The following is an 18,464-nucleotide window of genomic DNA, read 5'->3' as shown; positions in this document are numbered from 1 at the left end:
ACATGTCGTCTACAAATAATGAAAGCTTTGCTTCTTCTTTTCTGATTTGGATGCCATTTATTTCCTTTTCCTGCCTAATTGCTCTAGCTAGAACTTCTAGTACAATGTTGTGTAATAATGGTGACAGAGGGCATCCTTGCCTCATTCCCAATCATAGAGAGAAGGCTTTCAGTCTCTTGCCATTCATTGAGTATGATGTTGGCTATGTGTTTTTCATATATATCCTTTATCATATTGAGGAAGTTTCCTTTGATTTCTACCTTTTGAAATGTTTTTATTAGAAAAGGATTTTGACTTTTCTCGAATGCTTTTCCAGCATCTGTTGAGATGATCATGTGATTTTTCCCTTTTGATTTGTTAATATGCTGTATTACATTGATTGATTTTCTTGTATTGAGCCATCCTTGCATTCCTGGTATAAACCCCACTTGGTCATGGTGTAAAATTCTTTTAATGTGTCTTAGGATTTGATTTCCTAGTATTTTGTTGAGCATTTTTACCTCTATATTCCTTACGGAGTCTGACCTGTAGTTTTTCTTTTTTATAGCATCTTTACCTGGTTTTGGTATTAGAGCGAAGTTAGCTTCATAAAATGAGTAGGTAATGTGCTGGTTTGAAACTGTTGTGTACCCCAGAAAAACCATGCTCTTTAATCTTCATTCAGTATTGCTTGGTGGGATCTTTTTAATTGTTTCCATGGAGATATGACCCACCTAAGTCTGGGTGGGTGGTAACTTTTGATTAGATGGTTTCCATGGAGATGTGTCTCCATTCAAGGTAGGGTTGCTTATTGGAGACTTTTAAGAGGAAACAGAGCCAACAGAGCCTACACAGCCAGAGATCTTTGGAGATGCAGAAAGAAAATGCCCCAGGGAAGCCTTTTGAACCGAGAGAAGAAAGCTAGCAGACTTCACCATGTGCCTTCCCAGCTTAGAGAGACACCCCGGACTTCATTGGCTCTTTCTTTGGAGTTAAGGTATCTTTGTCTGGATGCCTTAGTTTGGACATTTTTATAACCATAGAACTGTAAACTTGCAACTTAATAAATTCTCTTTTAAAGGCTATTCCATTTCTGGTATGTTGTATTCTGGCAGCTTTAACAAACTTAAACAGGCAGTGTTCCTTTTCCCTCCAATTTTTTGGAAGTGTTTAGGCAGGATTGATGTTAGTTCTTCTTACAGTGTTTGGTACAATTCCCCTGTGAAGCCATCTGGCCCTGTGTTTTTCTTTATAGGAAGATTGGATGACTTATTGAATCTCTTTCTTGTGACTTGTTTGTTGAAATCTTCGATTTCTTCTTAAATCATTGTAGCTTGTTTGTGTGTTTCTAGGTACTTGTCCATTTCATTTAAGTTGTCTAGTTTGTTGGTGTATAGTAGTTCATACGTTCCTTTTATGATTTTTTTAAAATTTCTTCAGGGTCTGTGGTAAACTGCCCCCCCCTCCATTTCTAATTTTTTTTATTTGCATCCTCTCTCTTTTTTTAAGGGGTCATTTTATTTAACCGACTTTCTCAAAGAACCAACTTTTGGTTTTATTGATTCTTTCTATTGTTCTTTTGTTCTTCAATTCATTTAATTTAGCTTTAATCTTTGTTATTTCTCTTCTGTTTGCTTTGGGATTAGTTTGCTGTTCTTTCTGTAGTTCCCACAGAGGAGCAGTTAAATCCTTGATTTTTGCTCTTTCTTCTTTTTAAATATAGGCATTTAGGGCAATAAATTTCCCTCTCAGCACTGCCTTTGCTGCATCTCCTATATTCTGATATATCATATTCTCCTTTTCATTCGTTTCCAGATGGTTACTGATTTCTCTAGCAATTTCTTCTTTGACCCCCAGGTTGTTTAAGACTGTATTATTTAATCTCCATATATTTGTGAAAGTTTTGGTTCTTTGGTGGTTATTAATTTCCAGCTTCGTTCCATTGTGATTGGAGAAAATACTTTGAATAATTTCAATTGTTTTAAATTTATAAAGGCCTGTTCTGTGCCCCAGCATATGATCTAGCCTGGAAAACGTTCCATGAGCACTAGAAAAGAGTTTATCCTGGTGTTTTGGGGTGTAATGATCTGTATATGTCTGTTAGGTCTAATTCATTTATCAAATTGTTTAAGTCTTCTGTTTCCTTATTGATCCTCTGTCTGGTTGTTCTATCTATAGAGGAGAGTGGTGTATTGAAGTTTCCTACTATTATTGTTGAAACATCTATTATTCCTTTCAGTTTTGCCAATTTTGCTTCTTGTACTTTGGAGCTCCCTGATTGGGAGCATAAACATTTAATGATTGTTATTTCTTCTTGGTGAATTGTTCATTTTATTAAAAGAACAGAATTAATAAAACAGTATCCTTCTTTGTCTCTTATGACTTCTTTACATTTAAAATCTATTTTGTCTGATATTAGTATAGCTATTCCTGCTTTCTTTTGTTTACAGCTTGTATGGAACATCTTTTTCCATCCTTTCACTTTCAGTCTATTTGTATCCTTGGGTCTAAGATAAGTCTCTTGTATGCAGCATATAGATGGATCATATTTCCTAATCCATTCTGCCAGTCTGTATCTTTTAATTGGTGAGTTTAGTCTGGTAACATTCAAAGTTATTACTGTAAAGGCATTTCTTGAAACTACCATCTTACCCTTTATTTATTTATTTATTGGTCAGATCTTTATATTCTCTGCCTTGTTTATTTATCCTTTAAGTTACCCTTACTGGCACTCTTCAATTCTGTACCCTCCTTTAGACCTCCCTCTCCTGTCTTTTTTTTTCAGCCAGCAGAACTCCCTTTAGTATTTCTTTTAGGGCTGGTCTCATGTTGACAAATTCTCTCATCATTTGTTTGTGAGAATTTTAATCTCTCCCTCACTTTTGAAGGACAGTCTGACTGAGTACAGAATTCTTGTCTGGAAGTCTTTCTCTTTCAGGATCTTAAATATATCATACCATGGCCTTCTTGCCTCCAAGGTGCCAGGTGAGTAGTCTGAACTCAGTCTTATGTGGTTTCCCTTGTATGTGGTGAGTTACTTTTCTCTTTCTGCTTTCAAGATTTTCTGCATCTCTTCAGTATTTGACATTCTGCTTAGTATGTGTCTTGAACTAGGCCTATTTGTATTTATTACATTTGGGGTTTGTTGGGTATCTTTGATTTGCATATTGCCTTTTATGAGTTGGGAAATTTTCCCCTATTATTTCCTCAACTATTCTTCCTAGCCCTTTACTCTTCTCTTCTCCTTCTGGGGCATCAGTGATTCTTTTATTTGTGCACTTTGTGTTGTTTATCATTTCCCTGAGATCCAATTCAAATTTTTCCATCTTTTTTGCCATTTGTTCTTTTGTGCATTTGAAACCAATTGTCCTGTCCTCTAGTTTGCTTACTCATTCTTATCCCTCTTCAAATTTGTTGTTGTGTGTCTCTAGTGTATTTTTTATTTGGTTTACGGTATCTTTCATCTCTATGATAGCTGCTCTTTTTTCGATTATTTTTTCAGATTCTACTTTATGCTCTTCTAGTGTCTTCTTGATCCCCTTTATGTCATTAGCCAACCCATTGAATTTATTTAGTAGAGTTGTATGAACATCTGTGATTAGTTGTTCAAAAAAAATCTGTGTCTCCTCTGGTGTTTTAATTTTGTTATTAGGCTGGGCTTTATCTGTCTGCATCTTTATATACTTTGTGATTTTCTGTTGACTTCAAGGCATTTAATTGTCTTGATAGGGTTACTTTGGAAGTTGATTTCCCTCAGTTATCTAAGGGTTTGTGTTTACAGGGCAGAGGTGAAGCAGGGGATCAAGATGTAGGGTGGGGCACAGTGGCTTGGTGGTGGGGCAAAGTGCAAGATGGTGCAGGGTGGGGGCACTACACTAGTGCCCTGAAGCATGGGATGCAGGGCACAGGGTTGTGAGGGACGGTGTGGAGGCTATGGGGACGGGGTGTAACATGGGCAGGTGTTGGTGCACAATGGCAGGGTATGGCATAGGAGACACGGAGGCTAGCGTGGCAGGAGGTGAATTATGGGAGTGCTGGGGTGAACAGGGTTGGGGTTGGGTCTGGATTTGGGAGGGTGGTGTGCAGGTGCATGGGGGTGGGTGTGCAGAGGTGTGCAAGGGCATGATGTACAGGGGTCATGGTGATTAGGGCACAGGGTTCAGGGCATGAGTGTCAGGACCCAGGGGGACAGGGCACGGATGCATGCAGGCACAGAGCGCAGGGTATGGGTCACGACAGGGTGTGATACGCAAGTGCCCATGTGCATGGAGTAAGTTGTAGTGGTTGAGGGCTGGGGTGCAGATGTCTGTGTGTGTGGGTTGTGGCAATCATGGGGATCAGGCCCCAGTGTTCAGAGAGTGCGGGTCAGGATACAGTGGGTTTGGAGCATGGGTGCATGCATGCGTGGAGCATGGGGTCACTGGGTTTGGGGGATGGGGTGCGGGTGTGGTGGGCTGGTGTGGGCTGCCTGTGTGCATGGGGAGTGTGGAGTGCAGATGCATGTGTGCGCCAGGTCGGGTGCAGGGCTCGGGGGGTGTGGTGCAGGTACACGAGTCATGCTGGGGTGCGGGGGTGGTGTTTGGGGCCTGAATGTGTGCATGCGTGGGGCGGGTGGGTGGGGCAGGGTCCAGGGGTTGGGGGGCGCGGGACATGGGTGTGTACATACATGAAGCACAGTGGAGGGGTGGGGTGTATGTGGGCCCGCAGGGTGGGTTGGGTGGGGTGCAGATGTGCATGTTCATGCGTGGCTGTGTGGTGAGTGTTGGGGTGAAGGGGGGCTGGTGGGGCAGGGGTCATGTGGGTACATGGGCAGGCTGATTTCAAGGGTTGTGGCTTGGCTTGTTCCTTATCCCCGCCTCCTCATCTCTGCACTCTTGAGGGCCCCTCAGGAAAGGAGCATGTTATACTATTCAAACTAGCTGGATGATCACTATGAGTAGAGAAAGCTCATTTACTGCCCTCCAGGTTCCCAGAGGGAGCTCTGGGTTGCAGAGCTGAGGGAGCTGATGTCGCAAGCTAGCTGTGGGGGCAGGCACTTTCCCAGGCATGGCCTCTTGTTCACGGTGGAGTCCCAGTGGAACCCACTTACCCAGTCTCTGCGTGTCAGTTGCTCAGCTTTTTCATCCAGGACCTTCCTATATAGTAGAGAAGACCCTCTCAGGTCATTCGCACCTTGGAATCGCTGTCCCAGTGTTTTTTCTGTCACTTCTCTAGCTGTTCCTTGGAGCAGAGGTGAACCCAGTCTATCCTATTCTGCCTTCTTCCAGGAAGTCCTTTTATAAGTATTTTAAAGAAAAACTCAATTCTGTCAACATGATAAACAAAACCTAAGTTCCCACTCTGTGTATTGTGTCATGGGAAATATAAGGCCTTCCAGAAGCTTACAGTTTAAGAGTGGGATGGGGGGAAACAAGGAAGGGAGCTAGCATTTGCCTCACACTGTGCTAGAGGAGTTACATATATTCTTTCATTTAAGTCAAAACAAAACTGTCAGGTAATTGTCCTCATTTTGCCGATGAGGGAGACAAGGCTCAGAGGTTAATAAATTTGGGCAAGACATAGCTCTAAGTGTTGAAAAAAAGGTTTAAACTCAAAATCTATGCCTTATTCAATTTGTCTGGTCAAGCACCTAACAACTAATTCTCATATAAGGTAGAATATTTACCAGTTATTTATCAGATAAAAACTAAACTCTTCTTATATAAAAAAAGACATCACAAAGTTAGAAGACAAGTCACAGACTGGGACAGGATATTTGCAATGCATTTCACCAATAAAGGATTACTATCCAGGCAGAATGGCAGAATAGGACATTTTACACACCACTCCCTCTTCTAGAAAAATAAAAGAGCTGGAGAAAGAGAAGGAAATTAACTAGGTGGTAATCCTGGAACCAGAGTGGATTATTTACAATAACTACAGAAGTACCAGAAGAAGCAAGAGGCTGCTTAGAGTTCGTTTTTTGTAGCAGAGAACACTAACCAGTGACCAGCTCTGATTGCTTAGCCCTGCTGCAGGCTGCAGCTCCTGCAATGCAGCCCAGATTCTGGAAGCTGCACTGTCACCAGGACCAACAGTAGAAACCTTCTCCTATAAAAACTGAGGTTGAGGCTTGAGGTATCTTTGAGGGATCAATGCAGAAGCTGGCCTCAGTTTGGTCCTGTGGGCAGCAGCACTTCCAGCCTTCTACCAGCACCTTCCAGGACTTATCCAGTGTAGTTTTTCACTGGTTGGGTTTCTTTTTTCCCTTTCTTGGGTTGTTTAATCTGGTGGATCCCTGAGGGCCCAGTGCAGACGCAGGCCTCTGTTTTTCTCAGAAACCATCTTGTGGCCTTACACCAGCATCTACTAGGACAAAAAGAGCCAGTGCACTTCTTTCTCTTTTTCTTTTCTTTTAGGTTGATTTTTTTTTCTTCCTTTGTTTAATTTTCTGGGGGGTGGGATGGGCTGGTAGATCCCTGAGGGATGTGCAGGAAGACTGGCCTAGGTTCAACCTTGGAGGCAGTCTAGCTTCCTACTAGCACATAAGAAGAGATATAGAGAGGCAGTCCACTGCATTATTTTCCCCTCTTTTTCTTTGTTTGCTTGTTATAGTTTTATTTTTTCTCTCTCTTTTTCTCTTTCCTTCCTTTTTAAAAAATTTTAAAAGACGTGGCCATGTTCATGCCATGTGACAGAAAAGTCAAGGAATCCCAAAGATTGCTGGCCCAGCCAGAATATTCCAACCCCAGGAAGAAGCAAGCCTTCTAGCATCTGAAACCATGAGCTAATAAACAACCGGTTGTTAAGCCAACTCATTTGCTGGTTTTTATTTCAACACCTGGGGAACTAAAACCCTAGTGTATTAGAATACATTTGATTTTTGTATAATGGTCATATATTCTGCAAATTTACTAAATAACTTATGAATTCCAGTATCTTATTTTCTAGATTCTGTATGATTTCCAAAGTATACAACCATGCCATCTTCAAATAAATACATTTTTATATCTTCAAAAATAAATAAAGTAAAATTATGTCTGGTTCCTAATCTGGTGGACTGAAGAATAGGAGAACTGGATTTCCAGAATGACTACAACATAATACTTGGGGTGTCCAGTTCTCAACAAAAAAAATATGGAACATACAAAGATACAGAAAGTATGACCCAGTCACAGGAAAAAAATTAGAAAATATTCCTGAGTAAGTACAGTCTCTGAAGTTACTAATCAAAGATCTTAGAACAACTTTTCGTAAATAGGATCATAAACTAAAGGAAAACATGGGCAGAGAACTAAAGGAAATCAGGACAACAATAAATGAACAAAACAAGATTTTCAGTAATGATATGAATATCATAAAAAAAGAACAGTGGAAATTTGGAACTCATAAATACAATAACTGAAGTAAAAAATGAATAAAGGGGTTTGAGAGAAAATCAGAAGAGGCAGGAGAAAGGATTGGTGTATGCAGTTGAAATTGTCACTGTTGAGGAGAAGAAATTAAAAAGAATGAAAAAAAAATGAACAGAGTCTGAGGAATCTGTGGGACATCATAAAATGTACCAGTATATGCATCATAGAAGTCCCAGAAGGAGAAGAGAGAGATAAGGGCCATAAAAAAATTTGAAGAAACAATGGCAGAAAACTCCCCAAATCTGATCAAAGATATGAATATGCAAATCCAGGGTGCTCAATGAATGCCAAGCAGTATGAACCCAAACACATCTACACTGAGACACATTATGATCAAACTGTCCAATGCTGTGCTGATTTGAAAAGATGTATGTACTCTAGAAAAGCCATGTTTTAATCCTAATCCCATTTTGTAAGGGCAGCCATTTCTTCTAATCTCTATTCGGTACTGTATGTTTGAAACTGTAATTACATCATCTCCCTGGAGATGTGACTCAATCAAGAGTGTTTGTTAAACTGGATTAGGTGGAGACATGTCTCTACCCATTAGGGTGGGTCTTAATTAGTTTACTGGAATCCTATAAAAGAGGAAACATTTTGGAGAATGAGAGATTCAGAGAGAGCAGAGAATGCTGCAGTACCACGAAGCATAGAGTCCACCAGCCAGTGACCTTTGGAGATGAAGAAGGAAAGCGCCTCCCAGGAGCTTCATGAAACAAGAAGCCAGGAGAGGAAGCTAGCAGATGACCCTGTGTTCGCCATGTGCCCTTCCAGCCAAGAGAGAAACCCTGACCGTGTTCACCATGTGCCTTTCCAGATGACAGAGAAACTCTGACTGTGTTTGCCATGTGCCTTTCTACTTGAGAGAGAAACCCTGAACTTCATTGGCCTTCTTAAACCAAGGTATCTTTCCCTGGATGCCTTAGATTGGACATATCTATAGACTTGTTTAATTGGGACATTTTCTTGGCCTTAGAACTGTAAACTAGCAACTTATTAAATATCCCTTTTTAAAAGCCATTTCGTTTCTGGTATATTGCATTCCAGCAGCTAGCAAACTAGAACAAATGCCAAGAACAAAGACAGAATCTTAAAAACAGCAAGAGAAGTGATGTGATACACATAAGGGATCCTTAGTAGGGTTAACATCCAGTTTCTCAGTAGAAACCCTGGAGGCCAGAAGGGAGTGGGAGGACATATTTAAAATGCTGAAAGAAAAAATAAACTATTACCCAAGAATAATATATTCCTGGCAAAAATGCCCTTCACAAACAAGGGAGAAGTTAAGACATTTTTGGACTAACAAAAACTGAGGAATTTCATTACTACTAGATCTGCTTTGCAGGAAATGCAAAAGGAGCCTGCCGTGTTGTAAGGAAAGGATGCTAGACAATAACTCAATGCTGGATGAAGAAATAAAGATTTCTGGGGTAAGTAACAATTGTGTAAGTAATGATATGGGTAAACATGTATGCCAGTATTTTTTTCATTTTTTTTGACTTTTAAAATTATATATACAAAGCAAAGAAATAAAAAAGCAATAGTTTTCAAAGCACTCTTCAAAAAGTGGTTACAAGATAGATCCCAGAGTTTGTCATGGGCTACCATATGATCTTCTCATATTTTTCCTTCTAGCTGCTCCAGAATATAGGAGGTTAGAGGGCTTAAATACATTTTATCATCACAATCAACTTTTTTTCCTTCTTTTTTGTGAACAATAACATATATACAAAAAAGCTATAAATTTCAAAGCACACCACCACAATCAGTTGTAGAACATATTTCAAAGTTTGACATGGGTTACAATTTTATAATTTTAGGGTTTTATTTCTAGCTGCTCTAAAATACTGAAGACTAAAAGAGATATCAACTTAATGATTTAGCATTCATATTCATTTATTAAGTCCTATCTTCTATGTATAATTCCACCACCACCTTTGATTTTTTCATACCTCTCTTTGAGTTTGTTTGGGTTATGGCAATTCTCAATTTTTGATATTGGAAGGGTCTTTCACTAATATGGGATAGGGAGATGAAACTATCTGATGTTCTGGAGACGCTGGGCTAGGTTTCAGGACTTAATTGGACCAGGGACCCATCTGGAGGTTGTAGGTTTCTGGCAAGTTACTCTAGTGCCTGGAACCTTTGTGGAATCTTATATATTGCCCTAGGTCCTGGTTGGGGGTTGGCAGGTTATGATAGGTAGCACAGTATTTTTTCATTTTTAATGCTATATTTTACTTCTTATAGAGGCTGAAAATTCAAGTGCATAAAAAAAATGTAAATATTTGTAACTGGGCTCACAATGCATAGAGATGCAATTTGTGACACGACCAATGAAAAAGGGAGGTACTGTATATGTGTAGGCTTCAAATCAAGTCAAGCTGGAATCAACACAAACTAAATTGTAATGGGTTTGGGTTGCTAAACATTCCCCCATAAAAAATATTTTGAAACATCTACAAAAAAGGAATGGATAGGACTGCCAATGCTCAAATGCCTGAAAAGGGAATCTGGATGAGAAGGGTGAGAATTCTGCACTGGTTGCTCACAATATACTATGAATCTAAGAAGATTGACCACCACATGTATCACAGCCTGTACCTGAAGGTGAAATGGAATGTATTCAAGAACAAATGGAATACACCCACACGCTGAAGGCAGACAAGGTCCCCAGAAAGCTCCTGGATGACCAGGCTGAGGCCTGCAGGTCCAAGACCAAGGAGGCATGCAAGTACTGTGAGGAGCAGCTCCAGGCCAAGGAGGAGGAGATAATCAACACTCTGTCAAAGGAGGAAGAGACCAATAAATAAAGCTCCCCTTCTCATCTGTACATAGTGACCTCGGCAATTATATAGATCAATCATTAGATCATATACACAAAAAGGAAGGCAGTAATGGAGAAAATAAGGGTCAAAAATGGTATAAGACTTATAAAAAGCAATTAGCAAAGTGGCAGAAGTAGACCTTGCATTATCAATGCTTTCCCTAAATGTAAATGGATTAAACTTTCCAATTAAAAAGCAGAGGTTGGCAGGATGGTTAAAGAAACATGACCCAACCAAATGTTATTTACAAGAGACCAATCTTAGATCCCTAGATACAAATAGGTTGAAAATGAAAGGGTGGGAAAAAAATATTCCATGCAAATAGTAAGCAAAAGAGAGTAGAGTGGCTATACTAATAGACAAAATATAATTGAAGTCAATAACTGTTAAAAAGGATAAGGAAGGACATTATATATCAATGAAAGGATCAGTTCAATGAGAAGTTCTAACTATTATAAACATATATACAACTAACAGCAGATCACCAAAATATATGAAGCAAATGTTGACAGAATTGAAGGGTGCTGTCTGGTGGCCCTAGGTGTGTGTAGCAGTAATGTGGAGCCCATGTGTTTGCTTCTCTAAGTAGCACGTGGCTTGACCTCTCAGGAGTGGTCACCTTCCTGCTGGTCACATGGTGCTCACCCTTCAGTGGCTCTCCAGGCCTGGCAGATGCACTGCAGACTCAGACACATGCAGCCCTGCATTAGGAACCCAGGAGCTTTTGTTTTCCAGGTGTGGGAGAAGCTTAAGCTTGCATCGCCCCTGAGCTCAAGGACCTACACAGAGTACCAGGAGCTCACCAGCAGATGTGGTCAAGCACCAGCCAGCCGTTGCACCTCTTATGTTAGTGAGATCTTATTCTCCTTAGTCTTCAGCTGCCTTGGCTCTTCTTTCTCTCCTTTAGTCTCGCCCTGGTCACAGGACCCTTGTTCCTTAGTGTGATGGTCATGTGTGCCGGGTGTGTTGTATACCGTTTGGAGGGCATTTGAGTTAAAGGGAATGGCAGCTATACCAGAACCTTGCTTTTATACAGCTCTTTCCAGCTTGCCAAGGCTTGCTCTGTTGTTATCCCATGTGCTCCTCATAATAGGCTTAAGAGACAAGACATTATCACCATTGCTCCAAGAGGCAATCTGGTTGAACCACTTGTTCAAGATAAATTGAAGGTATAACTTGGGTTTAGTGTCATTTCTATGCTATTCTATTTTTACCTCTATGCTGAAATCTGCTATCAGAAAAATATGTTGATTATGTTTCAGGTTTGATATTAAGGCTTCTTAGATATTTTCCCAAGTCAACTAATATATTTGAAAGCTCAGTTTTAGCTATTTTGTCAGGTTGAAATTTCAAGCATACTTTACATTGCTTAAGTACAGATTTGAATTGATTATATAATTAAGATAGGGAATGCTTTTTTGAATAGTGAATATTCATTTTTCACAGAAATAGTAAAAAAAAAAAAGTATGACTTATTTAACTAATGTGCACTTAGAGGCGGCTCAATCAGGAGCAGACAGCTACAGCAGTTTTGAAAATGAAGTGCTTGAATTATTTGGATACCCTGGAGACAGAGATTTGTTTTGGAAAATCTGAATGCCTGGGTCTTATTCTTGGACAGGGAATGTTCTTATTTATAAAACCAAACCATTAGCATAGATTGGAGCCTGTTTTACACATAGAACACTGTAACCTTCCTTGTTATGGCGATGTATTGAGATAAAGAACAGGAAAAAAAGAGAATGTTATTTATATGTATGATTTGTTATTTTATAAATATAGACAAGCTATGATGCTGATAATGGAAATAAAGACATGTACCTTTGGTGAAATCATTAACTTAATAAGAAAAACAGAAGTGCTCTTACAGTGTTTTTTAATGTTTTAATAACAAAACCATAAAGGAATGGCAAAAGTAGCATAAGGGAAATTGGAAATTTTATTTTCTGTGTTTTTATCCAAGGAGTTCTTAGACTGTAATTATTTTGGCACTGGCATTTTTCAATTTAAAAATAGAGGTGAAAAGTAGGAACAGATTGGAGTGTGGAGGGAAAAACTGAGAGAGGAGAAAGAAAGAAAACAGAAAGGCTCTGCACGGGGGACGGCCTCTGTTCTGCTTCTTCTCAGATTTCCTCACTTCGGTAACTGGGATGGGTTAGACCTGAGTGGAGCACAGAGCAATGGTTGTTAATTGGTGAGTTATATAAATCTGATGGTGGCCATGGACAAGGGATCCAGGATGCTGACCACTGTACCCACACACACAGACGTAGGCCGCTGGTTTTAAAGGGTTCATGGACCTCATGAAGTCCTCAATTCTTAATCCAGGGCATGAGGCATAATCACTCATAGAAATTTCCAGAATACAGATTCCTTAGCCTCACCTACTTCAGGCCTCCTGCAAAGGACCATTGCCCTGAGAAAGGTAGGTATGAGGGTTAAGACGTACAATGATAACTGGGATTGCTGAATTTGGTTTAATTACCACGTTCTCCTTAAACTGAGAGCTTCCCTGGAAAGATGGGCTTTTTATCTCAGGGAATCGCATCTCTGCTGGCTCCTCTGTGGTGCTGGGATGTGGGTTCCATAGGTGACCAGTTTTGCTCTCTTTGAAGAAGAGCCGAGTTTCGTTTCCAGAATAGAAGCTAATAGTTCCTCCCTGCTACAGGTTATTGGGTTATTTCATTTGTAAATAAGTAACCTGTTCCATGCTGTGAAGATGGTGAATGCTAAAAGAAAACACAAAAAATTGTTAAAGACTGAGAAATTCATAGTTTATTGAGAAAATAAATATAAAGGAAGTTAAGGGTCACCTTCCGTCTTCCACCTTGTCCAGTCCAAGCTGATTATAACATTGCATTGTCTCTAACTATATGCCTGTGTAATCTCTACAATTATTTAATTAACTAATTGAGTAGAAGCCACAAGTCCAAAGACATGGTTTGCAAGAATTGGTCAGTTATATGAAGGGTGATTAAAGCAGTGAATCAGAAAAAAGCATACATACACACTCTGTCTTAACTTAAACATATGCGTGTCCATTTGTTGGCTGGTTGTTTTCCATGAGTGTGAGCTCCTGTCTGGACTTCTGGTCTTTCTTGCAAAACCCCATCTAAAATGCATCACTGCCCTTTTCCAGTTTGGGTTTCTTCAAAGTGGAACAAGTACTTGACACTTGTGAAACAATCTGAGTGCAGAACACCTCTAGATTTTAGTGATTTTGTTATTCTTTTTTACAGTTACTTCACCCTTTCCTGATGCAACAGTATTTAATAATAGCACCTAGCTTTTATCCTTTTATAGAAAAAGAGAAACCTTTTCCTTTCTGTGCACAGATTTTTTAGGCTTACCTATGTGGATTTATTTGTTAATTAATTAAGTGACCTATTACTGATACATTATACATGAAAAGTTTATGATATTCTCTGTACTGCAGTGAGGTTTGAATGTATTCTTGGCATAAAAAGAGAAACTGGTGATTTAAAAGTTGGCGGCTTAGGAACATGCACACATTTAATCATTTTTTCCACATAGAAAGAAAATTAAGAGCTTTATCAGCATCTCTGTTGACTTCATTCTATTGTACATGTTCCAAGTGTGATGTTATTTATTTTGATAACTGTACCATCATCAGAAGGGAATTTTGTATAATTTGTTTGAATGAAGCCATTTTTTTTTCCTGAAAGCAGGCACATTTTTTCCTCTCTCATCTTAAAGTAGACTCAAGGAATTTATTGTGTCCCCTATTTGAGAACACTCATTTTTCTTCTGTTCATTTGAGGAACATGCCAGAATGCATTTGAAAATGATAGAACTGCTTCAATTATAAGTTAAGCAAATTTGGTCTGATATTTGAATGGATCTTAGAAGAAATAAAATTAAGCAAGATTCACTTAAAATCTGCCATCTGGTTGAAGTTCTAGTGATCAGTATTGCCAACAGTGATAAATATACTACAGGAGATGGGCTCATAATTAAAGGCAAGTGAAGGCAAAAATCCTCTTTTCAGAAGCTGTGAATTTGATTTATGATAATGCATTTCTGGATATCTATCCCCAAAATTATAAGGAACAAACTCAAGGTAGAAAGGAAAACTTTCTTGGTAATTCTTTTTATACAGTATGTGCAAATATAAGTTTTCCCTAAAAGTGTATCATGTTAACCTCGAGATTGTAAATTGAAGATGAGGAGTTCAATGAAGGTATCCATGTTCAAAACGAACAAACATTTTCAGAGCCCCTTGTGAACTTTTTTGTGTGTTCCACAACTAAGGGATAAAGAACTTGATAAATTTAATACTTATTTCATCAGCACTTATCTGTGTGAGATAGCCACTGTCATTTTTACCTATGAATGCTTTATGAAGTTGCTCTAGGGCTTGGCACATCTGCGTTGCAAACAGAAAACCAAAGCTCAGGGAAGGTAAAACTCTGAGCGCTGGGAAGGGGTGTGTGTGTCCAGGCCAAGAACGGGGCCAGCCGTGTCGAATCCTAGCCTCGTCCCTGCCACCTCCTCCCTGTGTGGCTGTGAGATGTCATTTCTCCTCTCCGAGCTTCATTTTCATCAGTTATGTGAAGGGATTGGTCTGGTTCATTCTTAAGGTCCCTTTTAGTATTGTGATTCTCTACAAGTATGAACCAAGTAAAATTTAAAGCTAGAAATAGTTTGCATCTGCTGGATTCTATAACTGTTTTTTAAATTAATTAATTTTTAAAAAGTTCTTCCTTGTGGAAGGAAGTTTGTTTTTCTTCACGCAAGGACTATTTTAGTCTTCCTTTATAATTAGGAAATATGGCCAGGATTTCATCAGCATAGATCTGCTTGATTTATTTGCACAATCTGTCCCCTTTACTCTTGGGGGACAGATTGTACAGCGGCCAAGGGGCCAGGGATCCAGGGGGTCAGGAGTCAGGGGTCAGGCCAGGGGCTACTCCTGGCAGCTTTCCCCCTAACCTTGGAGATTCTCCCACCCATTTGCCAAAGAACCCGAGAGGACAAAATTACACTGAGGCAAACCCAGTAAGCACTGACCAGCAAAATGGTCTGCTTCCTTCAGTAATTCTTCATGTTCCTTTTATCACTTGGTGATAAAAGATGGTAGATTTTTCTTCCATTTAGGTTTGAGGCTTAAGTGCTTTTGGTTCCAAAGGAGTCCAGCCAGCTGCCCCCGCCTTGTTGCATACTGCTGGAGACTTCCCACAGAATAAAAAGAAACACTTACTGCGTTCCTTCTACTTGTCAAGTGCTATGACTTATAGTGCTTTCAGACAGAAAAATGTTCTGTAAATATAGACTCATGTAAGGAATGTTCCAGAACCAGAATTTTATCTCTAATTGCTAGGTTGGATTCACTTAGGTTACCAAATACTATATCACTATCAAGAGGATCAGACAGTGGCAATATGAACAATATGGATTATGGATAATAAGAGAATGACAAAATAGTTGGCTAATGAATGAATGCATGCTTAGAAATGAGATGTAGGGTGGGCCACGGTGGCTCAGCAGGCAGAGAGCTCGCCTGCCATGCCAGAGGACCTGAGTTCGATTCCCAGTGCCTGCCCATGTAAAGAAAATTTTTGTTTAAAGAAATGAGATGTACATACAAACATAGACACATACCAACATGGTCTTGTGGGACCAAAAATGATTTAGATTCACTGGGATGTGATAGCCTCACCAGGAAATTGGTGATGCCCTTTCACCAATGGTAGATGGGATGGTATGTGGCTTGGCTGGGGCTCCAGACCTTACTTTGCTCTTCTCCTTCCCCCACCCTGTGTATGGCTGAGCAGCTTACGTCTTGTTTGTTTGCTTGTGTCCTTTCTCAAAGGAGACTATTCAAGAATCATCCAGTCTCTGTGGTTGATTTCCAAGGAAGGTTTTGCTTCCCTTCAGTGTCCTGTGCCACGTGTGGCTGCTCTCCCGCTTGTCAGCCCTCGGAGCACTGCAGGGGTCCGCAGCTCTGGGTTTCAGAAGTTGCATGTAGCCTCTGGGATGCATTCTTTCTGCCACAATGCCTGTTGCACTTGGCAACTCTGGGTGGGGAATTTCAGTTCTTTTTGGTCATAAAAATCACTTCTTGTTTAGAGTCCCACATTGAAACACTTTCCTTATACAACTGCTTAGTGAGGCTGAGCTTCATCATTTAAAGGCTCTATGCTCTGTATCATGCTAGAAACATTCATTTAAAGAAGCTCATTAGAGTAGGTCAGGGGCTCAGCAGCCTGAAACTGTGGCTGAGGGATGATAAGGAAGGAAAGAAAGGGAAGACCAGGAAACAAACGCTGATGAGTCCTCTCCCACTGGATTCCAGCAAAAAAAAAAGCCCCAGTTTAACCAGTCCATGAGACAAAAAGATGCTCTAGGAAAACAGTTTGGCCTAGCCAAAAGGGGGAAACAACCCAAGTGCCCATTAACAGATGAATGGATAAACAAAATGTGGTGTCAGTTTATATAAGAAAGCAATATTCCATGCAATGGTATCTTCTTCAGCTGTAGAAGGAGAGTTCTGATTCATGCTACATATCGACGAACTTGAAAGCATTATGCTGAGTGAAGTAAGCTGGACACAAAAGGACAAGTCTTGTATGATTCTGCTTCTGTGAAATATAAGAACAAGCAAATTCTTGAGACACAAAGCAGCTTAGATGCCACCAAGGACAAGTAGAGAGGGGTTGGGGAGTTATTGCTTAATAGGTACAGAATTTTGATTTGTGATAATAAAAATCATTTGATATTAGATGGCGGGATGGTAACACAATATTGTGCATGTTGTTAACACTACTGAATTGAACATTTAAAAGTGGTTAACATGGCCGATTTTATGTTTTATATATGTTACCACAATAGATCAATAGGAAGAAAGGAACATTTGTTGAAAAATTATTCAGGAAAACCAACAAGTCTAGGCTGCAGAAGGCTGAAGGGTGGAATCTTTTTGGCTCATGGGGCTCTGCAGGGATGGAACTGGACAGCCTCTTAGGGTCCCAGGGAGGGAACCCACAGGGGAGGCTGGTGCTGGGCATGATGTTGGGGGATGACGTAGCTGAGATGCCCAGAGGCCCTGGGACCTCTCCTGGACAACCCTGGGCCCCAGCCGAGCTTCTGGGGAGGATGGAGATTGCAGTACAGAGACTGAGGGTGTCTTTCCATCTCTTTCCTCTCCTGCCCCACCTTTCCTAGTTCCCCTTCTCTTTTCCTCTCCCTCCTTCCAAGTGACTCTTCTATTTTCTCTACCCTCTGCTGACTCCACTTTTCCTCTGGCCTTGGCAGCTACTCAGGATTCCAAGCATCTCTGAAATTCATTTATGGGGATACTGCAGACCGTCCATCCCCGAGAGGCTGCTATTTCAGGAACTGGTAAATGTTTGGGGATGTTAACTGACTGGAGTTTTCACTGATGTAAGTACATGAATTCATAGCAGGTTGATGTTGATTTAGGAGATTGATTCTGAGTCTCAGAAAGTCTGGGTATTTTGTATGTTCTGAATATGCCGTGCATGCAATGGACTGGGGCACAGGGGATGTATGTGAGAGAGAGACAGAGAAAATACCTTAAAAATGTGGTCATGCTTTTTCTAAATTCCTCCTTGCTTTCTGAGACAATCTTATATAAACTTACTTTTATAAGACAGAAGAAACCCCTCCCTTCTTTCCTGGTTGATGTGGTATCTCAGTGAAATCCATGCATTTGACATGGAAATACCTATTACATACCTGGGCAGTGTAGAGTTTCTATACCATGAAAGCAAACAAGAATCTCTGGATTTCATTGGATCTACTCCAGAAACTTGGTTTCTCTTTCTACTGTCCATGGTAAAAGCCTAAAATACAGTAGGTTTTATCCTTTTAGTTATCTGGTGTGTTTCGTCTAACACGGATTTGAACTATTTTGACACATAGAGAAAATGCGCTGAATTTAAAGATGTCAGTTTAAGCACAAAACCCAACGCAGACTCGTTTGGCATTTCTTTCCAACTCACCAGGATAACTTAAGAGATAAATCTAGAGCTTAGCTGTTATTCCTCCTTGTCTTTTTTTTTTCTTCCCTAAAAGTTATCAGGGCCTGCTTGAATTATGGTGCATTTTCTCTTGTCAGAGTTGATTTGATTTCTGGCTCCCTTGCCTCCCAGCCTACATTTTGTGTAATGATGCAGAGGCGGCAGATTGATGGGGGAGTGGAGGAAATCCCCTATTTTTCCTCTTTTTCTTCTTTCCCGTTCATGCACCCCAACCCCCAAGAGTCCCACTGCAGCGGTGG

General features: G+C 40.2%; 1 protein-coding gene across 4 annotated transcripts in view; it reads left to right on the top strand.

The window, feature by feature from the left end:
• METTL24 (methyltransferase like 24) overlaps positions 1–18,464 on the top strand; it is a 133,638-nt gene that overhangs the window by 16,584 nt on the left and 98,590 nt on the right. The window contains exon 1 of one of the 4 annotated variants that reach the window (XM_077162648.1): positions 4,778–8,803. The exons of the other annotated variants lie outside the window; for them this stretch is intronic. Coding sequence (XP_077018763.1) covers positions 8,756–8,803 — 48 coding nt within the window. The 5' untranslated portion in view covers positions 4,778–8,755. Of the gene's footprint in view, positions 1–4,777; positions 8,804–18,464 lie in introns of those variants that run through there. 4 annotated transcript variants of the gene reach the window in all.

The sequence above is a fragment of the Tamandua tetradactyla genome, chromosome 5 (assembly GCF_023851605.1).
Source record: "Tamandua tetradactyla isolate mTamTet1 chromosome 5, mTamTet1.pri, whole genome shotgun sequence".
Lineage (NCBI taxonomy): Eukaryota > Metazoa > Chordata > Mammalia > Pilosa > Myrmecophagidae > Tamandua > Tamandua tetradactyla.
This window is presented reverse-complemented; position numbering and strand designations above follow the sequence as displayed.